Source organism: Balaenoptera ricei, chromosome X (genome assembly GCF_028023285.1).
Source record: "Balaenoptera ricei isolate mBalRic1 chromosome X, mBalRic1.hap2, whole genome shotgun sequence".
Lineage (NCBI taxonomy): Eukaryota > Metazoa > Chordata > Mammalia > Artiodactyla > Balaenopteridae > Balaenoptera > Balaenoptera ricei.
The window spans coordinates 117,472,594-117,500,540 of NC_082660.1; the positions used below are offsets into that span (position 1 = coordinate 117,472,594).

Below are 27,947 nucleotides of genomic sequence, written 5' to 3' on the forward strand. Positions count from 1 at the left end.
GGTATTTTAATTGTTTCAAATCATTTCTCCTGTCCCCTTTCATTTATTGTTGGAACTTTAACACCAGTGTTTCCATTGGAAACTAGAAGGTATTCTTCACATTTTATTAAACATTGATTATAGCTCCAGTGAATATGTCCTGATTTCTGTCTCCTGTCCTGACAAAATTATTAATAGAGTTCTCTTTCACTCAAAAGTATCCTTCCTAGGTTACACAATAAACTTTATGGTCACCCTATTTATAGTTTTATTAGGAAATTTTATACAGATTTGAACGCTGTATTTCTCTGGGGGAAACAAATTTCACAAAGATTTCTAGAAACTGAGATGAGAAATAGCATATAATCCTAAAAGAATCTGAGTTTTTCCTAGAGAAAAGGTCAAAGATGAACTTAATATAGCTTTGAGTATCTATAGGATTAATATATAGGTGATTGGGTTTCAATATATTCTTATTATTAAATAGCTATTCTAGACTTGTGAGTTACCGGATTCGATTCCAGGAGCAGGAAGGAAAGTGCTAGCATGTTGGAAAGAGGTAGAGTGAGGTATATTCAAAGGGATTTTTGTGGTGTAAGGACTAGGAGAGTAAGAAAACTATTCCATGCATCTTTTCTCCATTCAGTCATATATAAAAATAGCTTGCTTACATAATTGCATCATTTCTTTGAAGTCACTACCTAACATTATCTTGTAAATATGTTTTACTTACCATTAAAATCAATAAAGAAAATAAATAGTTCTCAAATAGAATGCTATACCTTCCAAGGGAAATAATAGAGAAATTTTGAATGGGTCAAGAATAGAATTTTGGTTCATTAACTCAGTCTGGAGTACTATCCTTTTTTTTTTTCAGCTACCCCAATTCTACCACTTCTCCATCCCTGACTATACATTTTTACCTGCTTCCCTCCTTTTCCTTGTTCTCTAAATGTCCCTTCCCTTAATTATAGGCTAGAGCCAATCGCTTCTGAAATTGACTGAAACAAAATGAAGTTCATACTTACAACTTAATTTTCAAATAAATGGGTTTCCATCACTCTTTATTAAAATGCTATTCATCTCATTTCCTTGCCTACATGCACGCAACAAGATATGGCAAAAAAAAAATGCTTGCAGGAGAGATCACATAAACAGACCAACATGTTAACTTTTATCTTTCACTACATATTACAGCTAGTTAAGAATAGAGAATAAGTCAAACATCATATTATCCCCATCAGGCAGATGTCTGGCTTTAGAAATTGATCAATTCCTGAACTTCCGAGGTTTAGAATTCTGCCAAGTCCTAGATTAATTATAAACTGGTGTTCTGTTGAGAGGATCTATGTTCCTTCTTGTTCCTGAAATATAGGAGAGCCATGCTCCCCCTAACATATGTTATAAAAATTGAAGTCTTTAACATAAAACAGGGCTATTTTTACTGGGTCCCACACGAATAATGAGGACTGAAACCTTTAGTTGTAGTATTGTTTAAGAACAAAATGACCAACACAGTCACAGTCTACTAAGTCGCTAAATGATATCAGGAGCCAATTCTATAGGTCAATCCATACTGTCACTGTTCTTCAGTGTTGAAGAGCCTGACCTTCGTTTATAATGTCTCTTTGGGGAAATGTATAATGGAGATGACAAATACCCACCTCACTCTGCTACGGGGCTGGTGAGGAAAGGGCATGTTCCAGAATGATTCAGAGGGGATAGAGGAGTGAGGCTTGAGGAATGGGGCAGAGCTGGATCTTTCATAAGCTGAGTGCCTAAGCTTAGAAGAGTCCCTTAATACCAATGAATAGTAACAAAGAAAGTGGTTTTTGCAGAAGGTTCCTTATGTTTCACCTAAGTTAGTAACATGGAATTGGCCTGGAAATGTTCATAGGGTTCACATTTTAAGCTAAAAAGTAATTACATGCTTTTCACAAAGTCCTATCTTCAGCACTTGATGTATTGAAAGAAACATCTTCATCTTCTTCATCTAGCTGTAGACTACCAGAAGACAAGCGGATTCTGGCCATGGGTGAACTTATTCCTTTGTCATACAAAGAGTAGTAGTCTGGTTTAAGAATCTCTGATTCAGAATCACTGGATTCACTAGCTACATACCCTTCTGTTGCTCCCTGATCCATTAAAACTGTTGGAAACTCCTGCTCTGCAAACATATATGTAAACAGGTCAGCTTTACGACTCAGAGCAGGACAAGGCCCTAAAGGTTTAAATTCTGATCCAAAAGGAAAACGGATCGTTTTCATGTCTGATTGGCTCTGGGACCGTTTAGGGGTTGGCTCTTGAATGTTATATGCAAATGCATCTTCTAAATTTGGATCTTCCTCTTCTAGATCTACATTGAGGTTGCTCCAGCCAGTAGTTTGGGCCATAGCTTCTTGGAGTTCTTGGAAGTCTTGCTGAAAGCTCTGCATTCTGAGGTTCCCTGGGCTTCTTTTGGCTGGCTTCATTGCGGTAGGCTGTAGACAGCTGTCTGGCCTTTCCCTTTCCTCTGCCGTGATTGGAGACTGTCTGGGCACCTGGGGTGGTCTGTCCACATAAAAGAAGACTTGGGGAGGCATAATATCAACCTGCTGACCAGTACAAGGAATATAGGGCACATCTGTGTAAGTTAGCTGCCTTGCTGGACTCACTTTGCTTGTAAGGCCAGAAGATGTGCTCGTGTGATTGTCAGCAAACTTACAGCTTGTTTGGAAGGAGCTTAGAGGATTCCTTTCCTCAAAGTAGTCAGGATCGGGGTCAGTGGTAAAGACAGGGTCTGTATAAATAAAAGGGAACGAGGAACTGCTCTGGGACTGATGTAGTGATGTGGGATCTGCCTCTGGTTTGGAATGCTCCAGCTCGGCTGCAAACGTCACCTCCACGGCAGAGTTTCTCCTCCTGCTGTCCAGCACAGGCTCAGAGGCGTGCACTCCATTCACATTTCGGTAGTACCCGCTGCCATAGGCTAGTCTCAAATCTTCCACCTTGAGAGAAACAACATGTTGGTGAAAGAAGGGAAAAGCCATTTGGTTGGGGTGGGGGCAGGGATCTAAATCAGCCTTGAATTTTGCAAAGGTAGTTTTTCACAAAGGCCTTTCAACCCATGTTCTATGCCAGGGTTGATAAATAGCTACATAAAAGGTAATAACTTGTACCACATCCCAATTTATGTGCTGAAAAATAGACATGACACTTTCCTTTCTCAACACCATCACACTCCCAGCCTCCGCATTCTCCATCTACTTGAGCCAGCATCGTACTTCAGGCAGTATGGTTGAGTAGCTGTATTCATGAGCTAGGAGTTCTGCGTTTTGGTCCTGGCTCTGCCTTTATTAGCTGTGTGACCTTAGGCAAGTCTCCTAACCTCCCTGTTCCAGCCTCCTCCCTATTTTCTGTAAAATGGTGGGGAGGAGGGCTGTAAATGGCATGAGACGGTCAATCATTAGATGGTACCTTCCAGCATAATACCTCTGTGATGCCTTTCAGATAAAAATTGCGTCTGACTTGAATGAAGACAGAGTTCATGAGACCTCTAATTAATTTTTTTCAAGGGAGAGCAAAAGAAAAATAACATGGTTCATACTATAAAACTCAAATGAAGCCATCATCTCACAGTTCCAGGAGAACAGCACTTTGTTCTTAAATTAACAAAATTACATAGGAAAAGTACTTTAAAACCTTGACCCAAGGGACTTCCCTGGTCGCGCAGGGGTTAAGAATCCGCCTGCCAATGCAGGAGACACGGGTTCAAGCCCTGGTCCGGGAAGATCCTACATGCTGCGGAGCAGCTAAGCCCGTGTGCCACAACTACTGAGCCTGTGCTCTGGAGGCCACGAGCCACAACTACAGAGCCCGCGTGCCACAACTACTGAAGCCCGCGCTCCTAGAGCCCGTGCTCTGCAACAAGAGAAGCCACCGCAATGAGAAGCCCGCGCACCACAACGAAGAGTAGCTCCCGCTCGCCACAACTAGAGAAAGCCCACGCGCAGCAACGAAGACCCAACGCAGCCATAAATAAATAAATTTATTTATTTAAAAAAAAAAACTTAACCCAAGACCTTATAGCTTCCTCTAAGCCTTAAGATTTTCATAGGTAAAAAAGCAGCTTTTAGTTTTAAAAATACAAAGCCATAGAAATTCGTTTGGATCTGCATTTTGCAAGATGTTAGCAATACAGCTTGCAATTTAAAGACGTGCCAGATCTTTCCAGTCTATAAGGCACACACACCAGTTTACCCAATGGTCTTCTATTGGCTGGAGACTGAGTTGACAGACCTCCCCAGGAGGCTAACCTAACTTGACCAGAGTAACCTTTTTACATACTGGGAGATTCTGGCAGAATCAATTCCTGGAAGCATTTGAAATGTGGATGCATTACATTTATCTAAAGAAGAAGGAATTTTCAAAATCCTTACTTGTTTTGACACATCGGAGAGGAGGTCTGGTGAGGACCTGCACTGTCGTTCATGGTACTGCGATGGGTAATGTTTCCTGAAGTCCCCAAACAGAGAAGGAATTGAAATAGTCTTCATGTGAGTACAGGATCCCTATAAATCTCTAAATTCAACTTAAAAATCAACGTGACAAGTGGGAAGCAGCCGCATAGCACAGGGAGATCAGCTCGGTGCTCTGTGACCACCTAGAGGGGTGGGATAGGGAGGGTGGGAGGGCGACACAAGAGGGAGGAGATATGGGGATATATGTATACGTATAGCTGATTCACTTTGTTATACAGCAGCAACTAACACACCACTGTAAAGCAATTATACTCCAATAAAGATGTTAAAAAAGAAAAAAATCAATGTGACAAAGAGAAACAAAACCATGTACCTTTCAAATGGCAAGCTCTTCAACCTCCCCTTTTTCCCATATTCCAAAAGTTGCCTTTGGGTTCTTCCGCTATTATAAAAACAAGATAAACAATTTTATGAATGCTCTTTATAACCCAGTAGGCTAACTAAAACTCAAAAGTGTCATTTATTGTTGAAATTGAAAGATTCTGGATGAATGACATATGTCGTGCATCTCTGACCATCACATTAATAAGACCCACTTATCCGAGGATCAGGCAGAGCAACCTCAACTATTCAGAACCCAGAAATTTTTTAAAAGCTTCTGAACAGCGCTATATAACAGTTACACATTCTGGCCTTGAAAACTAATATACTTTCCTTTAAAGGCCTTTCCCCTTCCTCCAAATTTACACATAGTTTCTAATGAGGCTATTTGTCTGGTTTCCCAATCCATGACAGGAGAAAAGCAGCTAACTAAACAGTAGAAGAAGGTTGCTCCAGTCAGACATACACTAGCAAAGAAAGCCAGCTGATTGCTGGGAGAAACACAAGAGCCAAAAAAGAAATCACTAACATAATAAAATCCAAAAAGTCTGAGCCATTTATCACTGTGGTGCAGGGTCTAACATGCCTCCCCCGCCCTGAGGCTGCCACTGCACTACAGCTGCCGGCAGAGGATAATAAGTGATGTTTATAATAGGTCATTAAGAAAAGGGAAAAATATCCTCAGTATCATCTGTTTAAAAAGGCAGGGATTTGTAGAATACATTTTGGAAAGAGTCCATAAAAATATGTACATTGTAAAAATCTCACTTTTTACTGGGGCAGGCTTCTACTACTTGAAAAATCCTTCACAGGAAGCATTGGATTCGAATTTTTTATCTTAGCTAAGAGTTTGAAAGCGTCTTCCAAAGAACTCCTAGGCTGGTGGGATCCAGTAAAAACAAGTTCTTATATTGACCTCGCTTCCTTTCCTCCAAGGTGTTAACGTGTAGTAAGGAGCCTTCACTACAATATTGTTCAACCTCTCAAATCCCTTAGCCCCTCCAGTGATTTCTCACCCTATCTTTTGCCTAACCACCACCAAAAGGATGTTGTTGAGCTGTCCTTCCTATGGCTAGCATGTAAGTTGCACGTAAGGAAAACAATAGGTTCATTGACTACGTTTTCTCAAACGGCATATGTCCCCTTATCCTTGCAGAAATTCTGATCTAACCTCTTAAGTGGGGTGTACACCTGCCCCTACCTCCCTGTTAGGAAATATTGACTTAATGAGTCACACAGAGAATGAGCAGTAAAGGGTATCATCCTTTATGTGATTGAAATGGATTCTTTATTGCTTCTAGAATTCAAGCTCCTCCTACTGCCTTCCATGTTATTGAAAAGAAGTTGTGTGTTTAGTTTGCCTGTGTGCAATATTTAATTACCTGTAGCGGAAACTGGAACCCTTGCTGCAGAGTAGGGTTTTGGGCTTTGATTTGGGCTCTTCAGAAAGTCTGAAGAAAGCATGGTACTCCACACAAGTCTTCCAGAAAGCCTTGCAGGCATCTCGGCTGGCCATGGTGAACTCCAAGGTATCCTTGCACAACACCTGTATAAACCAATTTCCATCAAGCAAAACATCCTTCAAGAATATCAAAGACCTTCAAATCCCAACGCCTTCTAAACTATTGGTCCAGGGGCCCATCCAGCTTCTGATTTTCCACTTGGCTCCCTTTCGGCTTCACACGTACTGAAACCAAATGATTGGCAAACTTCCAAGGAACAGACAGGGCCACTGCTCAAAAACAGAACCTTCTCTAAGAAGTAAATCTTGCTCTGCACACCCTCCTCACCTCATACGCTTTTTTACCCCCTCTTCTCTGCCAGGAACATTTTTATGAAGTTGTAAATTAGGTTAAAATGAACATCAAAGGACATCCTTTCAAAGTGACAAGATGTTATAAATGACCAACAGGAAAAGGGGAGGGAGGAGGAGATCTGTCTTACAAATGGTAGGCTTTATAGGATGATTGCATATACATGAGTCTTTTTAACACACCAGCTAGAAACATTTCTCCCTCTTTATGCTGCCTTGTTCTATGGTGCTCTGTGTTGCTCATTTAGTGTATTCTAATCGGCTGTAGGGGAGCTTAGTCTTCCAGACCTAAAGTGCAAGGTTGCCCCATCTCCTGACTCACTATATACCCCCATTTGCCCATGCACGTGTGCGGTCCACTTTGCTGCTCCCCTTCTCTCATTCCTCTCCAGGTCTCTGGATGCAGCCCTGGGATTCTTCCCAAGCTTCACACTGGATTCAGTCTTCTGAACTGCTCAAATGAACACCTTTATCTAAGGCTAAGGTTCAGAGAATGAAGCCCAAACTACTGAATTATCTGTAGGTCAAAACTGTAGTTGATACATATTTTTAATTTCCTTTATAGTCATAAAAATTCTTTCTAGCCCCTTTGTCCCACCCTGTACAATGCAACCTTACCCAATAGTTGCTTCCTTTGCTTAATATATACCCACTCCCCACATCCTGCTTTGGGAAAGAGTAGGTGTTCAATTAGTTGGCATGCAGTAGGTGTTCAGTTATTTTTGCTTAAGGAAAGAAGATGAAAATACTTTATTAAAGGAAGCAAATAATGTTGAATTAATATGTCCACAGTCTTAGATCTGGGCTCTTTCATTTGACTTATCAAATCCCTGAAAAATGGTTTCTAAGGAGACTTGTCTTTCATCCCAGCCACCCCATTTTCCTATTACTTTATTCATTTTGAACTGCCAATAGGATTTCTTAGTGTTTTGCCTTTAGTAAAAACATGACTAAAGCTCTGGTTTATTTATGTAGAGGCAAAAGAGGGAGAATATCATCGGTCAGGGCCAGGCAGCTTTCATCACTCACAATCAAACCATTTGCAGAAACAACCAAGAAATCTCAAGTGAGTAGAAAGTAAAAGAATTTATTCAAAAGCTACTTACCAAGATGTTGGCATGAAGTTTGATGAGAAAATGTTTTCTCTTAAAACTCAACTTGCGGATTTTAGCCCAGTTGAAAGTATTGATCTTTGTATTTCCCTATGATGAAACACACGACAGATTTCAGGATGAATGTCAGCACAAGCTGGTTTGTAAGACAATGCAAACCTGTTGGAAAATGCACTTCATGAACAGGACTATCCTTGATCTACCTCTTGCACAGACTGATCCAGTTGTACTAGATAGAAGCTATGGTCAAAGAAGGCATTCCAGGTGGGACACAAGTCTGCTCTGAAATGCAAGTAAGAAGGGGCATGCCTGGGAAAAGTTTCTAACCAGGATAGGGGATCACAGTAGAAAAAGATTGCAGGTATCCGGGTATACCCCACTTTTTGAAAGTTCACTTTACGCCACTTCGCTTTTACGAAAGACCCACATTATTACAAGTTTTCGCTAACTGAAAGAAATCCAAAGAGGATTTTTGCTTTTACTCCGAAAAAGGCGAAAATAAAAATCAGCATTTGTTTTGCAGTGAGCTGTTATAGAGGCAACACACACCCTGAGCAGTGAGAGTGGCACCTCTAAGCTCTTTCCCCGGGAACTACACTCTGCTCGGCAGCTCAGCATCAAGCCACCGTAGCTTTGAACTGTACATCGGTACTTTATCTCGATTTATTTTGTGCACCCATTAGCAAGATGTGTCCTCAGGTAATGCTTCTTCACTTGACACTATTTCAGCTAGGAAAGGTTTCATAGGAATGCTCTACTTTCAAATAGCAGGGGAAACCTGAACTGCAATAGCTCCTCTAATCTCACCCCCTTCCCATGTTTCCAAATTCAACTGCTTTAAAAAAAAATCCCATTTATTCTGCCACCTCATTTACTCAAGCCCCTTCAATAGCTCTGCACCACCTACATCAACTCTACACTCTTCTGGCTTGATTTTCTTGCCCCAACTATATTGACTGTAACTTTGATCCCACTGCTCCCAGAAAACACATTTCCATCCAACTCTGTACCTTCCCTCCCATAGGTCTCCTCATTCTCCTTACCCAGAATGACTAGCGCCTCCTCTAGGGTATTCCATATCATTGCCACAGCCTACACCCATTTCTAACTCCTCTGAACTCCTTTAGCTCTCCTGGACTACTCAAACAGTTTAACTCTCTTGTTTGTTTGTCTGTTTGTTTGTTTGTTCACATGGTCCAAAAATCAAAGGGGGTACAAAAATAAATATACTGAGAAGTCTCACACCCACCACTGTCACACCTACCTCTGTCCCCATCTAACCACTGTCTACAGGTAACCACATTATTTTGTTAGGTATACTACTTCTGCAACTAAAGTAAATGTGATAGGTTAGCTTTTGATTACTCATTGTCTGATATTGATCGTTATTTCTCTGGTCTTTCAAAATAAATTGTGACTATTGTAATGACAGGAGCCATGTGTCATGCTTAATGTTAGTTTCTTGATTATGTCATCCTTTTCCTTCTCAGGGCCTTAGTCTGTGTGCCCTTTCCCTGGAACACCCTCCTTCATCAGCCAACCCTATCCCATTGGTCTGGATAACTTCCTCAGGTCTTGCTTAAATGTTAAGTCCCTTTCACATGTGTTACCTTAGCATCCTGTGCTTCTTCTAGCACAAAGCACATCACATTTGTTTATAATTACTTGTTTAATTGTCTGTCTTCCTCCTATTAGAATTTAAGTTCCTATTAGAATTTAAGTCAGGATCATACCTGTTTACCTCTGCAGTTCTAGTACCTGGCACAAAGTGGATGTACAATAAATATACTGATAGAAGGATGAATGGATTGCTGCCCAACTATAAATATACTCAAACTCACTGAATTGTACCATTAAAACAGATGACTTTTATGTTATGCAAATTATAGCTCAATAAAGCTGTTTTTTTTTTAAAGAAAGAATAGTACAATGAAGAACAGATAGAGGGTACTCAATACATAAATACTCTTTGACTGGATTTCAAGTAGGACAAAATAGACCATCCATATTGTTCCCAACTGTCTACAGAAGTATTCACAATGAAAGAGATCACAGCTAACATGACGGTCTTGCTCTCATACCCTTCCCATCTTCTCTCATGCAATAGGAAATAGCAAGAATCAGGGTTAGCAAGAAGAGATACATGAAAGCAATCTTGAGAAAGAAAAACGGAGCTGGAGGAAGCAGGCTCCCGGACTTCAGACTATACTACAAAGGTAGAGTAATCAAGACAGTATGGTACTGGCACAAAAACAGAAATATAGATCAATGGAACAGGATGGAAAGCCCAGAGATAAACCCACGCACTTACAGTCACCTTATCTTTGATAAAGGAGGCAAGAATATACAATGGAGAAAAGACTATCTCTTCAATATGTGGTGCTGGGAAAACTGGACAGCTACATGTAAAAGAATGAAATTAGAACACTCCCTAACACCATACACAAAAATAAACTCAAAATTGATTAAAGACCTAAATGTAAGGCCAGACACTATAAAACTCTTAGAGGAAAACATAGGCAGAACACTCTATGACATAAATCACAGCAAGATCCTTTTTGACCCACCTCCTAGAGAAATGGAAATAAAAATAAAAATAAACAAATGGGACCTAATAAAACTTCAAAGCTTTTGCATAGCAAAGGAAAATATAAACAAGATGAAAAGACAACCCTCAGAATGGGAGAAAATATTTGCAAACGAAGCAACTGACAAAGAATTAATCTCCAAAATTTACAAGCAGCTCATGCAGCTCAATATCAAAAGAACAAACAACCCAATCCAAAAATGGGCAGAAGACCTAAATAGACATTTCTCCAAAGAAGATATACAGATTACCAACAAACACATGAAAGGATGCTCAACATCACTAATCATTAGAGAAATGTAAATCAAAACTACAATGAGGTATCATTTCACCCCAGTCAGAATGGCCGTCATCAAAAAATCTACAAACAATAAATGCTGGAGACGGTGTGGAGAAAATGGAACCCTCTTACACTGTTGGTGGGAATGTAAATTGATACAGCCATTATGGAGAACAGTATGGAGGTTCCTTAAAAAACTAAAAATAGGGCTTCCCTGGTGGCGCAGTGGTTGAGAATCTGCCTGCCAATGCAGGGGACACGGGTTCGAGTCCTGGTCTGGGAAGATCCCACATGCCGCGGAGCAACTAGGCCCGTGAGCCACAACTACTGAGTCTGCGCGTCTGGAGCCTATGCTCCGCAACAAGAGAGGTCACGATAGTGAGAGGCCCGCGCACCGCGATGAAGAGTGGCCCCCGCTTCCCGCAACTAGAGAAAGCCCTCACACAGAAACGAAGACCCAACACAGCCAAAAATAAATAAGTAAATAAATAAATTTTAAAAAAGAACAAAAAAACTAAAAATAGAACTACCATATGACCCAGCAATCCCACTACTGGGCATATACCCTGAGAAAACCATAATTCAAAAAGAGCCATGTACCAAAATGTTCATTGCAGCACTATTTACAATAGCCAGGACATGGAAGCAACCTAAGTGTCCATTGATAGATGAATGGATAAAGAAGATGTGGCACATATATACAATGGAATATTACTCAGCCATTAAAAGAAACAAACTTGAGTTATTTGTAGTGAAGTGGATGGACCTAGAGTCTGTCATACAGAGTGAGGTAAGTCAGAAAGAGAAAAACCAATATGCCGTATGCTGACACATATATATGGAATCTAAAAAAAAAAAAAGGTTCTGAAGAACCTAGGGGCAGGACAGGAATAAAGACGCAGAGACGTAGAGAATGGACTTGAGGACACGGGGAGTGGGAAGGGTAAGCTGGGACGAAGTGAGAGAGTGGCATGGACATATATACACTACCAAACGTTAAATAGATAGCTAGTGGGAAGCAGCCGCATAGCACAGGGAGATCAGCTCGGTGCTTTGTGACCACCTAGAGGGGTGGGATAGGGAGGGTGGGAGGGAGACGCAAGAGGGAGGAGATATGGGGATATATGTATATGTATAGCTGATTCACTTTGTTATAAAGCAGAAACTAACACACCATCGTAAAGCAATTATACTCCAATAAAGATGTTTAAAAAAGATTAATAAAATAAAGAATAGATACATGTATATGTATAACTGAATCACTTTGCTGTATACCGGAAACTAACACAACATTGTTGATGAACTATACTGCAATATAAAATTTAAAAAAAGTTATTACAAGATAATGGCTATATTTCCCTGAGCTATATAATATATCTTTGTTGCTTATCTAAAAAAAATAAAAATAAAAAAGAATCAGGGTTTGAGTGGACTGGGTAAAAATTCCCTCCTGGGTGAACAGGTGTGCCTGTGATCCATCGGGTGTTTTGTCTATCAGTGTGGCTCTCATGCTGTAAAGTTTATAACCAAATAAATTAGAAAGTTAAGATTCTTGTTGCCAAGTCTGTACCTGATCTGCTTTGTGACTTATTTCAGTGCTCTAATTCGGTCCTGGGGGTCAGTGGGTCTGAAGCCACCCCTTTCTTTGTCACAGGTGATTCATTCCAAAACCTGTCTAGGTATCTGCCTATCGTTCTGAAGCTTCTTAAACCTTAACTTGGATCTAAATTCATTGAATGTTCACAGATGTAAGAAGTCCAAATAGACTGAAAAACTGTTGAAAAATATGTTCTGGCCACATTCCAAGGATTGAGGATTAATGGTGATGGAGAGAGCCCTCTCTGGAAAACAGAGTCCTGGGAAAAGGATGAGTCAGTAAACAGCAACCATTGCTTTCAGGGTTGGTCGCTAATTCCCTACTAGCTGGCACTGGGCACCTCCAACAAAACTGCTAATTGAATGAGAACAACCCTTCAGGTTGTTTCTGGTGGATTTGGACAGGCTGAATGCACTTTATGTCACAGCCTAAGCTTTTAGGATGCCAAAAACCTGTATTCTTATTTAGGGTCTAAAAGTTCCAAAGAGCCTCTTGACTTCATCTCTTCACCATGCTGGCCTGATCTAATGTGTGAGCTCCTGAGAATCAAAACAGTCAGTTCCAGACTGCAAATGGAAGCAAAGCACATCAAGGAGAGGGGACTTACCCTAAACTCTTCCAAGCACTGCCTCCTTTTCTTGCTGGTGGTAAGACTGAGGGGTGGGGTCACCTTGAGAATGGACATTCAAATTTGAGCCAAGATAACACCCAAAGCTGAAGACTTTAAAGGAAAAGAGCTGTTACCCGTAACACCAGTACGCCCATGTGAGCAACAGCCAGTTGGATCTGCATCCCTTCACCATCACTGGCAGGGTGCGGCCTGATGCCGTACATGTCCAGCTTCCTCGCTATGTCCAGTAGCAGAATGTCAGATTCAGCTGGGCTCTTGCCACTGCAAGGGGAAAGAATTTATGAGCCTAATAAATGCAGCAAGAATGACGCCTAAAAAAAAAAAAGAATGACACCTCTACCCCAAGAGCTCGAAGAGGAAGTCAGTGTTTTCTTGAGCCTGAAGTTTCTCTGACTTAAAGACTTGCTTTTAAGAGTCTGTCCTCAGCTTCAGTCTTCCCTGCTGGTAGAATAGGTGGAAGCAGATGCCCGGGAAAGTACTTACATGTGCTTCTGATGGAACTGCACGATCTTGCTCTCTAAATCGTCTTGGTTCGGTAAGTACCGGGTTTGTGCCAAATATTTCCTATCTGTTTCTTCATGAAAGTCTCCCAGTTCTGCTGCATGACAGTAAAGTGACATTTTTTACATTACCATTGATGACTTAAGCAATGGAGCACCCAGCAGACCCTCTGACCTCCCCCAAACAGCCCTTTCTTTGCAGCCAGTGCAGCCCTAGACCTCCTGAATATATGTATATTTGTTTCAGGATATGGGTGGTGGGGGAGAAACTAACTGGTTCTTCTTCAAATAAGAAGCAGTGGGTTGCTATGAAGTCACAGACACAGTGTAGGTCTCACAGGCTCCAGGATCATAGATGAATATTTTGTTATTTTCTTCTCCCACATTCTGTTTATGATCTCTTCTACTTCTGATCAGTCTCTGTTATGAGTTGAACTGTGACCTCCCTCTCAAATTCATATATTGAAATCCTAACCCCCAGTACCTCAGAATGTGACTGTATTTAGAGACAAGGCCTATAAAGGAGTGATTATTTTAAAAATGAGGCAGTAGAGTGGGCCCTAATGCAATCTGATTGGTGTCCTTATAAGAAGAGGAAATTTGGACACCAGGCACCAGGAATGCAGGTACACAGAGGAAAGACTGGGTGAGGACTCATCAGGAAAGCAGCCATCTGCAAGCCAACGAGAGAGACCTCAGAAGAAACCAAACCTGCTGACACTTCAATCTTGGAGGTCTAGCCCCCAGAAGTGTGAGAAAATAAATTTCTGTCCTTTAAGTCACCTAGTCTGTTGTATTTTGTTATGGTAGCCCTAACAAACTAATTCAGCCCCCTAACCTCACTCTGCCTTGATCAGGCATTATTAAGAAAGGAGAATACAAATGCCAACTCCAATGCAAGCCAGTCACAGCCATTCATCACTCTGTACATTGGGAATCTAGTAAAACCCTGCTATATGGAATCCCCAGTAGGTGAATAATTCTGGAAATTATTCTCACTTTTCCAAATCACTGGAAGTTTATCCCTGCTCATAATCTATTCTAGATGTATCCAATTTATTGTTATAAACATCTATTATAGCACTGTGCCTACAAAGGCAATTGAGGTATATAGGATTATCTGCCCCTACAGTAAACGGCTTGAAACTGTTTTGATTTTTGAATTCTTGTGTGTTCTTTATAATTTTTATGCCTTTTCCCTCTCTGTCAGATTAATAGGAATCACTTCCTGGTCATTGACTTCCCCTGAAGAAGTCTCTACTTGGTTCCAAATTGTGACTTCTAATCTACTATAAAATGGGCACCCAAAATAATATTTACAATTAAAATTCACATTTTAGGGCTTCCCTGGTGGTGCAGTGGTTGAGAATCGGCCTGCCAATGCAGGGGACACGGGTTCGAGCCCTGGTCTGGGAAGGTCCCACATGCCGCGGAGCAACTGGGCCCGTGAGCCACAATTACTGAGCCTGCGCGTCTGGAGCCTGTGCTCCGCAACAAGAGAGGCCGCGATGGTGAGAGGCCCGTGCACTGCGATGAAGAGTGGTCCCCACTTGCCGCAACTAGAGAAAGCCCTCGCACAGAAACGAAGACTCAACACAGTCATAAATAAATACATAAAAGAACGTGAATTTCTAAAAAAAAAAAAAAATTCACATTTTAACATGAAAAAAAGGGAATGCAGATATCCAAACCTGTTAGCATTTTATGAATTATAAGAGTAAATAGACTCTCCATGGCATCATGTGGTGCTCTCCTATTGAGTAAAATTCACGGACATGGGGGCATCAGTTTTGAGTACTAGAAAGTTATTTTCTCTTTTGTCTTGGTTTTCTATTGTGTTTTAGACAGATGGCGTGCTCATTTTTAGATAGGTGAAGTGTATTTGTATATTTCAAAACCACATTAGAATGAAAATCTTTATATAACAAGCTTTTTTAAAAAGACCAAATCAATGGCTCTTTTATCTATTTATTCTTTGCCCAAATTGATAAATGTACAACTCTCATTAAAACTTAATCAGGCCCACCCATATGGTTTCACTAGTTAATACTATCAAATATTCAGATAAGATACAAATACCAATTTTTCACAAACTCTTCCAGAAAATAGAGTAAGGAACACTTACCAACTCATTCATGAGGCCAGTATTACTCTGATACCAAAATCAGACACAGACATCACAAGAAAACTACAGATTAATATCTCTCATGAATACAAAGGCAAAAATCCTCCACAAAATACTAGTCAACTGAATCCAGCAACATATAAAAAAGAATTATACATCATGACCAAGTGGGATTTATCCCAGGAGTGCAAGATCAATTCAACACGTGAAGGTTAATTAATGTAATATGCTATGTTAATAGAATAAAGGACCAAAAATACATTATCATATCAATAGATGCAGAAAAAACATTGGGCAAAATCCAACACCAATTCATGGTAAAAACATTCAACAAACAAAAAATTGAAGGGAACGTCTTCAACCTGATAAAGTTGGAAAACCTACAGCTAACATCATAATAATACTAAATGGTGAGAAACTGAGTGCTTTCCCTTAAGACCAGGGACAAGACAGGGATGTCTGCTCTTGCCACTTCTATTCAACATTCTACTGGTGATTCTAGTCAGTGCAATCAGACACCATGGTCCTGTGTGTAGAAAATCCTAAGGCCTCCACAAAAAGCTACTAGAAGTAATAGATAGTTCAGCAAGGTAGCAAGATAGAAGGTCAATATACAAAGTTATTGGATTTTCATGTACTAGCAATGCATAATCGAATAAGAAAACTAGAAAAACAATTCCATTCACAATAGCATATAAAAAATAAAAGACCGATAAATTTAACAAAAGATATGTAAAACTTGTGTTCTGAAAATTACAAAACATTGCTGAAATTTTTAAAAGATCTATATAAATGGAGAGATTTCAGATTCATGGATTAGAAGACTCAATATTGTTAAGATGGTAATTCTGCCAAAATTGATCTATAAATTCAATGCAATCCCCACCAAACTTGGGGTAGATGTTGACAAAAGATCTTAAAATTAACATGGAAATGCACAGGATGCAAAACAACCAAAACAATTTTGAAAAAGAACAAAGTTGGAGAACATACACCTCTATTTCAAAGCTGAATACAAAGCTACAGTAAACAAAACAGTGTGGTAATAGCATAAGCACATATAAATCAATGGAACATAGTTGAGAATCTAGAAATAAGCCCTTACATTTATGATCAGTTGGTTTTTGATAAAGATGGCAAGACAATTCAATGTGGGAAATAATAGTCTTTTCAACAAATGGGAGAAAGGGACATCCACACGCAAAAAAAAAATGAAGTTGAATTCCTACCTCACAACCATATACCATACAAACATACAAAAAATTCAAAATGGATCATAGGCCTAAGCCTAAGAGATAAACCTAAAAAAGTTGTTCTAGAAGAAAACTTAGGAGAAAAACTTTTGACCTTAAGTTAGGCAAAAAGTTCTTAGATACAACACCAAAAGCATAGTTGACTAAAACACATTGAGAAAGAGGAATTCCATCAAAATTAAAAACTGTCACACTCCAAAAGACAGTATTAAGAAAATTAAAAGTCAGGGGGAAGAAGGGATAAATTGGAAGTATGGGATTAACAGACATATACTACTATATATAAAATAGATAAACAGAAAGGACAGGACCTATTGTATAGCACAGGGAACTATATTCAATATCTTGTAATAACTTGTAATGGAAAAGAATCTGAAAAAGTATGTATATGTATATCTATGTATCTATCTATATATATATCTATATGTAGATATATATATATCTATATATCTGAATCACTTGCTGTACATCTGAAACTAACACAACATTGTAAATCAACTATACTTCAATTTAAAAAAAAAGAACACACACACACACAAACGAAGAAAATGAAAAGTCAAGCCACAGATTGGAAGAAAATTTCACAAATTATATATCTCATAAAGGATTTTTAATAAGAATATATAAAACTCTCTTAAAATTCAATAAGACAACCCATTTTAAAATTGGCAAAAATTTGAATAGGCATTTTACCAAAGAAAACATAGGAATGGTTAATAAACAGATGAGAAGATGCTCAACATCATTAGTCATTAGGAAAATGCTAATTATAATTGCAATGAGATTCATTGCACTAGAATGACCATAATCACAAAGATAGACAATACCAAATTTTAGTGAAGATGTGGAGAAATTGGAAACCTCATACATTTCTGGTTTTATTGTAACAATTTGGAGAACAGTTTGGCAGTTTCTTAAAATGTTAAACACAAATTTACCTTAAGACGAAACAATTACATTCCTAGAAATCTACCAAAGAGAGATGAAAACATGTGTCCACACAAAGACTTGTACATGAATATTCATAACATTATTCATAATAGCTAAACTGGAAACAATCCAAATGTCCCTGGCCAAGTAAATAGATAAATAAAATGTGGTATACCCATAAAATGGAATACTACTCAGCAATAGAAAGGAACAAACTGCTGTGATTCATGTTAGAACATGCATAAATTTCAAAAACATTGTGTTGAGTGAAAAAAGCCAGATACAAAAGACCACATATTTTATCACTCCTATTATATGGAATGTCCAGAAAAGGTAAATCTATAGAAACAGAAATTAAATTAGTGGTTGAGTGACTGCAAATGGGCATGAGAGAGCTCTTTTGGCATGATGGAAATGTTTGAAAACTGGGTTGTGGTAATGGTTGCACAACTCTGTAAATTTACTAAAAACCATTGAGTTACAGACTTAAAATGAGTGAATTTTATGGTATGCACATATACCACAATAGAGCTGTTTTAAAAAATAAATTAAACACACACACACACACACACACACACACCAATCTTTCTGTTTATTAAGCACAAGTATTAAGCACAAGACCTTACATTGACCCTAAGGAAAACATAGGAACACATAAGACCATGCTTCTTTTTTCTCTCCATGCAGGACTATGACAATCTAGGAAGAGAACTATGACATACAAATGAGTAAATATCATTAGTCATAGAAGGCAGCACGTGGTGTGAGCACCTTCACTGTTACCACGCTGGTCCAAACTACCATCATCTCTCTCTCTCCTGCTGTCGTCTGTTATCTGGTCTCCCCACTTCCACCATCCCTCATCAGGTCTATTTTCTCTCATTTTTAAAAATTGAATAAATTTGACATATAACATTGCAGCAATTTAAGGTGTACAGTGTGTTACTTTGATACATTTATAGATTGCAATATGATTGCCATTGTAGCAATATTTATCACATTACATAATTATAGTACAATATTATTGTCTATATTTATTATACTGTACGTTAGATCACTATGGCTTATTTACTACTCGCTACAAATTTCTGTTCTCACCACAGCAGCTAACATGATGTAGTTAAAACCTAATTCAGATCATTTCACTCTTCTGTTTCAAATGCTACAGTGGCTTCCCATCACATTTAGAGTAATGTCTTAGGTCTTTAATATGCTTTTAAGGCCCTCCGTGATTACTGTCTCCCTCTCTCCCTCAGTTCCAGCCATCCACAAAGCCTGCTTAATGTTTCTTGAATACTCCCGGCATGCTCCTACCTCAGGCCCTTTGCACTGGATGTTCTCTGCCTGGAACTCCCTTCCACCAGATTTCTGCATAGCTTGGTCTTTTACCTCCTTCAAGTTTTGTTTAACTATCACCTTCACAGTGAAGCCTACCCTGACCACCTTATTTAAAAATTCAGTACCCACCCCCCGAATTTCCCTCTCTCCCTTCCATACTTTATTTTCTCCAGTGCACTTATCACTTTCAAACTTACATTATATATTTCTTTATTTTGGTCTGATTGTCCTCCACTGCCAAAATGTGAGCTCCACGAGAGCAAGGATCTTTTTATTTCACTGCTATGTTCCCAGTACCTGGCATGTGGTAGGTACTTAATAAAATTTGCTGAATGAATGACAAAGAAGAGTTACTGTACTAAGGGCATTCATAACAGGGAGGCTTCATTTGGAATGTACAAATTGTATTTGAGAGGAAGAGTCTGGCTAGAGCCAGAGGGGTGTGTAAGAGAGATTTAAGCAGACGAGGTCAGAATGTGGAGGTTCTTGAATGCCTAGAACATACATATTAGATGAATAAATAAATGAGCAAACGAATGAGCAGCCTGGCTGTGTTCTGCACACTGTCTTAGCAACCAGTGAAAGAATCTGACCTGGATGGATTGTGAAGAGCTGACTCCTTGAAACTTTAGCTTTTTTTCTATGGAAAGAGCTTCTATTGACAAACAAAATATCCTCTAGAAAAGCTGAAGCGTTCTGTGCTATGCCTGAAATGGCCACTAGGGAATGCTCAAATCCATAATGTTGAACTATTAAGAATGAAATGGGGCTCCCCCATCAGAGGCTGTCTGGGGAGCCCCAATCCTCTGACTGCTGCCTTAAACAGGCAGCTAATGGAGAAGGATAAGTCTTCCAATATTGTTTTCTCCACCTGCCTTACCCCATCTCCCGACCCCACCCCAAGCACAATACTGGACATATAGTTAGTGTCCTTGGCATTCAAGGCCCTTCAAAATGATGCTTAGTTTCTTGCCACCTCTCCTAAACAGACCCTATGCTCGAGCTGTACTTGAGCTGCATCCTCTGTATATACTTCTTCTTGTACCATCATCTTTTTTTCTTTTCTGTTTTCTCTGCTTATCATTACATATCCAATTCCTATGCATCATTTTAAGGCCCAGCGCAAAAGCCATCTCATCCATAAGCCTTCCCTGATAACTACTGCTCTCACTGCCTTCCTGAGATCCTGGGCTCTCATCCTGTCTCACTTATGAGTCACTTGGTAAACACTGATTCAGATACTGTCTCTATCCAAGCCCTTCATTCTGGAGTTCCCAGTGAAATCAGAAATCTACCATTTCTGGACTGTCAGGAAGGCAGTGGATAGAGGTCAAAAATGAACTTATGAAACAAAAAAATGAAGTTATGATCCTTCAGGAACAGTAAGGAACAGCCTATTCTTGGATGGCCTCTCTAGAAGAGAGAGGAAGTCCAGCCAGCCCTAGAAGAAGACATACTATTTCCAGCTGCCTCAATCCTGCCCTCGGGGGTACAGGAGCAGCCTGACGTGCCCAGCTTCACCCCCTCCCCAGGCCAGGCCCCACTGTTCCCCGGGCCTCTTTTCCCTGCCTACATTACTCAGCCTAGTCCAACGACGTGGCTGCTAGGATCTGGGGAACTCTAATAGACGCCTGGGGCCTTTTTCCCTTTTAGTCTCTCTCCACCTGCTGTACTCTGTGCTTTGTTCTCTGGAATCATGATAAAGAGCAACATGGGAATCACATTAAACGTGACAATGTGCCGCAGAAAGCACGTACCAGAAATGGATCCTGGGGCAAGCAGAGGGAGTGGGGCCGGCCTAGCAAAGTTCATGCCCAGATTAGTCCAGACCAGCTCCTGGAGAGCAAGCCCGGGGCAGTGGGAGGGCAAGGTTAGATGGAGATAGAAGAAAATCAGCATTTACTTTTCATCTACATAACTGCTCTGTGAGAAGGCATTCTTGTCACTCTTTTAAAGACTAGGGAACTCAGGCAAAGACAGCTGAGGGGACTTCACCCAAGGCTACAACAGTTAGAACGTAGAAACAGGATTTGAATCCAAATCTCAATGACTACAGTAACCAGCCTCTTTCTACTGGACCATGCCATTTCTATATATCTCATCCAGGCTTTCTCTCCTCTACAGAGAAGTCCTAACATGATGATAGGGATGTTGAGGGTACTTAGCCTCTTTGCTTGGTTCTCTAGCTGGCTGATAGGCCCCGAAGCCGACATTTGCTACTTACATTGTAAGATGTGAGAGATCATCAACGCTGTACAGTTGTCACTGCATGGAAGCCTTCCCAGAGCCAAATCCTTCTTTATTTGAAGAGTAAAAAGATACCTGCAAAGAAGTGGGGGGAAATCTCTTGAGGAAGAAACAGGAACAAGAAAGAAGCATTTCCCTTCTCCCAGATCCAAGATGTTTCAAAAAAGACACGGTGCCCCCAGTCAGGGAGATGCCTTTTGGGGGTGGTGAGTAATGCATAGGCTTTGCTTCGGCCCCTAACCAGCACTAGACCACAACTCGGCTGATCCAGCACTTCAGCAAGCCTCACAGCCATTAGGAATCACCCCGGCCAAATCCTCCCGCCAACTTGAGGGAGTTGGCCAACCATCCTCTGGTGATTTCTGCCACGTAGCAAAGCCACATACCCAGCCAGAGAGAAAGGGAGATTCAGCAAGAATAAGCCTACTCAGGAGGCCAGTACTGCTCTGTTTACAAAATGCTATCAAGTACTCACTATCGTAACAACTTAGAAGGCTGGCATCATCACCGCATGTTCCAATTACGGAAAGACAGAGGTTAGGCGATTTGGGCAGAGTCATATCACCCCAAGACAGTGAAACTGTGGCAAGACCTCAGGTCTGCCTCTCAATTCTAGGCTGCCTCCTATCCAAAAGACTGTGTTTCAGAAATCAAGAACTTGAGGCCATGATTCTGCCCCTTCACCTGGACCACCGTCTCCGTATCACCAGAGCCCAGCCTAGCCCTTTGCACAGAGCAGGGATGGAATTACTGTGTATTGAATGGAATGAAGCCAGACTACTTTTTTTCCTACTGATAATCAGGGACCCATGAAGTACACATTGGTATCCAGAGCTTTGCAAAACAGACGGCATTTGTCCCACACTTTTAAGCCCTTATCAAAGGCAATCAACTTTTGAAAAGATGTGTATAATTAAGACCCTACTGCTGACTATGTTCCTTCTTGGTTCAAAATTGGTTCCAATGTTTTATTTTATATATTAAAACATTTACTATCTACTGTGGGCATTTCCCTATATAAGATGTAATTTTCTGAATAAAGTTCTATCTAGATTTTTTTAAACCAGTTAAGACTTGAAGGCAATGTGGTGAACCAGAATTAATTGCACGTGATAGATGAAAATGCAGACTGGGAAAAAACAGGTAAATTAGTAGGTGTGATTCTTCAATTTACAAAGCCATTCATTATAATCCCTCAAATTGTGATCTCTCTTAATGGATTAGAAATGATTCAGTTAGAAAAGTTATATTTGCACACCACTCTGAGAAACTCACGTATTGGCCCCAAAAAGGCATCCTTGTAAAGTCAACTACAGTTAAGTATTCTCAAATGGACCAATGGGGAAAAAATAAAGGAAGTCTAACCGTTGCCTTTACCTGCTTTCAAATATAGATGTAAATGAGAATAATCAGCCTCAATTGCTAAAGGGGACGTGAATTTCATTTTACTCTTAGCAAGAAAGAAAGTAACCTTCTTGTCATTTGACACATTCCTTGCTGTTAAGAAGGCAGCTGCCTGCTGCAAATACCAAATCCTTCCTCTGAACAGCTGATGAATCATTTATCATCACATTGATTTTCTCATTCTTTTTTTTTTCCCAGAGAAAGTTTATCTCCATCAAAACTGGTTACAATTTGAGACTGGACTGAAATGAGTTAGCAAAGGCAAACTGATAGAGATACCAAGACATCAAGTTATCTGGGAAAAGGGCCTACAACTCACAAATTTGGAGAGGATTGGGAGAGAGAGAGAGAGACTGACTTTTTAAAAGTGACTTCTACAAAGACCCCTCAGAAAAGAACTCCCCCCCTTTACAAAAAGGGTGAAGAAAAATTGGCCATGAACCATGATGGGGAATATTTCAGGTAGAATAACTGCCAACATGCTGTGACCTTGATCAAGTCACTCTAGTTCCCAGGACCTGTTTCCGCATCTGTAAACCAAAAGGTCTGGACTAGATTATTTTTCCACATCTGTAAACCAAAAGGTCTGGACTAGATTATCTCTTACATCCCTTCTATGTGTAGAAGTCTGGAGTCTGAAGTCTAGAAAGCAGAGTAAGGTTTGGGGGGGTGTTATGTTGACAAAGTATTTTTGAAGAAGTAGGTTTACATTGTCATTTTAAAGGGCATTTTTATAAATATAAAAATACTTTAAAATGTTTTATACTTTTTAGCTTTTTAATTTTTTGTAAGTATAAAAATATTTTACTTATATAAATTATTAATCATTTGTAATTATTAATAAGTACAATAAAATATCAATAATTTATAATTATGCAAAATAATTTATTGAATTATTCTTTATATTTTTTACTTTTCTACTTTCAAAAAGGTTTTATAAGTGTATGTCATCATCACTTTCTACCTATGGGATATACACAAACACACACACACACACACACACACACACGTGCACACAACCGTTTTCAGTAAGCAGGGAACTTAGCTGTCAAGCTGCCCTTTGATTAGAACACAGATGCAATGAAGGCAAACACTCTAACTGTTGTAGCAGTTAATGGCTTAACCCCCAAGTGGGCACCCAGGCTGGTTACCACTTTTAGAACACCACCCTTCCTTCTCCCTGAAGTCCCTATCCTTTGGAAGATTAACACTGGGGACCAGCCAGGCCCTCCTTCTCACCAACTTCTTACCATCTCCCAGAGAGTGACTGAGAGCCAAGCCTTCCAAAGAAGGCTAGAAGCCCATTCCCTGATAAATGGAGAATAATGATTAAGTAACATCATGCATCATGCAAGTACTATACCTTGTAAGCTCTTCTCGCAGATGTCCGGGGTCCACTGGGAAAAATTTCACCATAAATTTGAAAACAACCTCCTTAGGATCTTAAAACACAATATCTCCATAAGTTTTGTTTAAATGTCCATCACGACAGTTACAGGTCTTCTCTCTCTCTCTCTCTCACACACACACACACACACACACACACTCCCCTCTCCTCTTCCCTCCTCTCCCCATCACTCCCTCTCACAGACTTTTCATTTAAATTTCAATCTTTCACATTTGTGAGATGTTATTTTTGAATTGTGCCTCTATATGGATAACAGTTGGGAAAGTTCTCCTGCCCCTCTTCCTCCCTTCTCTTTCTTTGAGTTTCTTTTTGTAAAGGTATGCCTCGTTTGGGGCCTACTGTGTCCTCTCTTAAGAAGTGTTCCATTTAGAAAAATATACCACTTGCTACTTGGGATTCTGCATTCCTGGCTGAGAGAAGGGCCCAGCTATAGAGGCAGGGGAATATCAGCTGGCTCAAGGATTCATAAAGGGAACTAGAAGTAGTAGGGACTGAGGCCTCTGTGTATCTTAAAATCTACATGAAGAAAACATATCTACTTGCCTTCACTCCTACTTGCATTTGAAAATAAGAAACTTTCTGTATCAAAAGCAAATACACACATGCAGCATTAACACCATTCATTCAGTAAATATTTTTTGAGTGCCTATTGTATGCTAAGCATTGTACTAGAGGCTCCTGGAAATAAAAATACAGTTAAGCACTCAAAGATTGGTAGAAGAGGCAGACATCTAGACAGACAATCACAGCACCACAAAGTGTTATAAGCCCCGAGTACTGGGTAAGCACAAGAGGGAGAAAAGAGTTTGGAGGAGGTCAAGGAAGGCTTCCTGGAAGAGCTGACATCTGAGTAGGGCTGCCAGATTTAGCAGATAAAAATATAGGACTCCCAGTTAAATTTGAATTTCAGATATACAATGATTGCCTGGGACATACTTATACAAAGAAATTAGTCTTTGTTGATCTGAAATTCTAATTTAGTTGGGCAACTTCTATTTTATCTGAGAAGCCTACACCTGAAGTTAGTTTTGTTCAAATTAGGAGACGTAGGAGTATGAAATGGTCAGAGGCAGAGGTAAAGGCTAGAAAGGCAGGCAGAGTCCAGTGCTTTGAGGATCATGTTAAGGAGTTTGGACTTTATTCTAAGGGCAATAGGGAGTCATGGAAGCATTTTAAGCAGGAGACTGATGTGGTCAGGTTTGTATTTGCAATAGTTCCCTTTGGGAGTAGTGTACATGATGGACTGGGGGGAGTCAGTTGGGAAGCTGTTGGGATCATGTGACAGATTATCAGTACGTGGTGGGAAAAGACAGAATTGTGGGAGACACCAACACTTAGAGAGCAGGAGGGGGAAGTGACAAGAAACAGCCTTTCCCAAAGTGTGGACTGAAATCCACCTGCAGCGGAAGCACCTATGGAATTCGTTAAAAATTCAGGTTGCTGGCCCCCAACTCGGGGATGAGGCCCAGGAATATGCATTTTAACAAGAACTGCCCCCTCCTCCCGGCCCGTGATTCTAATACACACTGAAATTTGAGAACCACCACACTAGATTGTGACATATAGGGTTCGGGGGAATATTTCATGCATAGTAGGCACTCAAATATGACCTGAAATGGATGGACAATGTCTGTGACGGGATTAAACTGAAACACCTCCTGGAAGAAGGTGAATGGCATTGCTGCTTGACATCAAGGATGCTCGAAGATTTGCAGGTCTAGAGTCAGAGGTGTATTCCTAGAGCCAATCCACAGAGCGCTGTTATTACCAGGGTTCTCAAAATTTACTCAAAGATCCAGCAGCCTGATTTTCCTCATCTCAGGCAAAGTTAAAATGATATTTTTAAATTGCTAAATTTACTGGATGGATGAAGGATTAAAATAATACATCAAAGCCCTTTTCTCCCCTTATATTAAGGCGAGGAACAGTGTGGTATTGTTGAAATATTTTCAAGTTGTAACTGGGAATTCTATTCCTTAAGTGATTTTCCATACTTACTTTTTACTTGCTTCGTAATGGACTTCAGAAGTTCCAACCAGACCTGTAATAACATTAATGAAAGAATTGATAGAACATGGCACTGAGTATAGCTTTTTGTTTTTTGTTGTCTTTTGGTAGCAGATTAAAGTCAACATGAAACAAACAAATATCAAGACTCTTTAGACTTCTAAAGATAGTAAGAAACAGCAACGTCAAAGAAATGTTGTGCTTCCACCACACTCAATCTGTCCCCTTCTATTTTCCCAATGACAGTGCACATTGTTGATCTATAAGCTCTTTGCTGTTGACATTTGAGTCACTGCTCCCCTGCCTCAGGAGGATGACAGAGGTGTCATATACAAGGCTCATTAGTTGCCACAAAGACTAATGAAGGCATTTGGCTCCACATTTGAATCCTACAGCCCCCAAATGCCAGCTTAATAGTCATAATGAGCCTTTCTGGGAAGGAGCCAGATAACAGATCCGCCAAGGCAGGACACAGCGGGCAGAACATTGGGAATGTTAGGATGTGAGAGAGGGACAAGGAACGTTCCCGAATACTACTGGTGAGGTTAGGAGTCTTCAGTTTGGAGGTTGAGGTCCAGCCTCTGGAAAGTCAGAATAAAGCACAGAGACCTCTTCATACAGTGACAAAAGAGGAGCAGACGGTGGAAGAGTTTGTGCTTGGCAAACGGAGGTGACTTTTCATAGACAAGGAGGGGAAATAGTTATTAAATCCACTCATTTTTCAAGGGTTTAAATGATTTTTCCTTTTGCAGTTGGGGGCTTGAGCCCTGCATATCTAGCTGCAAGCTGCATTTAGAAGCAATTCTAGACACAAAGAACCCTATAATGAAACCAACTTACATTATTTCCAGAATGGCTACAGAATTCTAATCCAAAATATTCCTTTTCAGCAAGATTTAGATGGCTGCAACTCAGGTTAAACAGCGCCTTCCCGGATGACTTTTGCTAAACAAAACAAAGAGACCATAGCACAGTTTGTGATCCTAAGCTGATATTGTTGCTGCAGTGTGGAATAAAGGGTAGAAGCACCTAGACTCTCTTCAGTTTCCTTTAAGCACTGTTTTCAGGCCCTGTATCCTCCCAAATGTTGTTGAGTTTTACACATAAATACATGCATCTATCTGTAGATTGTTTTAGCGGTACCTCTTAAAAAGCCTCAGATTAAAGACAAACCCTCTTGGAAAAAGACAGCCTTGCACTTAGCTACGTATGGCTAGATCTGCAAATCTACCCTTTCAGTGGAATTCTTTCATCAATTCATCCCACAGGCAATTTGAAAGATTTTCCCCAAATTGACAGATAATTTAATCAAGATGCAAATCGGACCTGCTTAAAATCCTTCAGTGGCTCCCTTCAGGATAAAGTCTCTACTCCTTAGCAGGAAGGCTGGGCCCTTTCCCTCATGTGGCCCTGCCTGCCCCTCCAGCCTCATCTCTTGCCCTTCCCCCTTCCTTTCTAATAATCGCAGCCCGCTCATGTTTCCCCACACGTCAAGTAGATTCATGTCTCCATGCCTCTGCTCATGTCATTCCTTCTACACAGAACGCCCTTCCCACCTTTCTTTGCTTTGGCTTCCTCCTACTCAGCTCAGATGCCACTCCCCGGGAGAGCTTTGGAGCCAAGGGCAACCTCCGTGCTCCCAAACACTCTTGCTTACCTCAAACATGGCACTTCTCACACGGGATGTCTATCTTCCCCGTTAGACTGAATTCCTTCATAGCAGGGGCCTTGCTTTAATTTTCTTGTTACTCACCAGGTCTAACTCAGAGCCTGCCACATACTAGGGGTCTTGAATGTTGGTTGATCCAACATGAAGTTGGCCAACTTCCTCCTCCGAGCTCCACGAGGAGATTTCATTCTACAGCTTTTCCCACCGTAACTGCATCTAGCATACT

At 40.3% G+C, this 27,947-nt stretch overlaps 1 protein-coding gene across 1 annotated transcript; it reads right to left on the minus strand.

The window, feature by feature from the left end:
• Positions 1–1,074: 1,074 nt before the first annotated feature.
• FRMD7 (FERM domain containing 7) lies at positions 1,075–27,947 on the minus strand. Its single transcript, XM_059910709.1, is given in 12 exon segments — positions 1,075–2,966; positions 4,398–4,473; positions 4,813–4,881; positions 6,203–6,366; positions 7,740–7,835; positions 12,954–13,101; positions 13,324–13,438; positions 21,211–21,308; positions 24,001–24,079; positions 26,044–26,086; positions 26,893–26,997; positions 27,710–27,947. Coding segments are annotated over 12 exon segments (2,082 nt in total). The 5' UTR covers positions 27,719–27,947; the 3' UTR covers positions 1,075–1,886.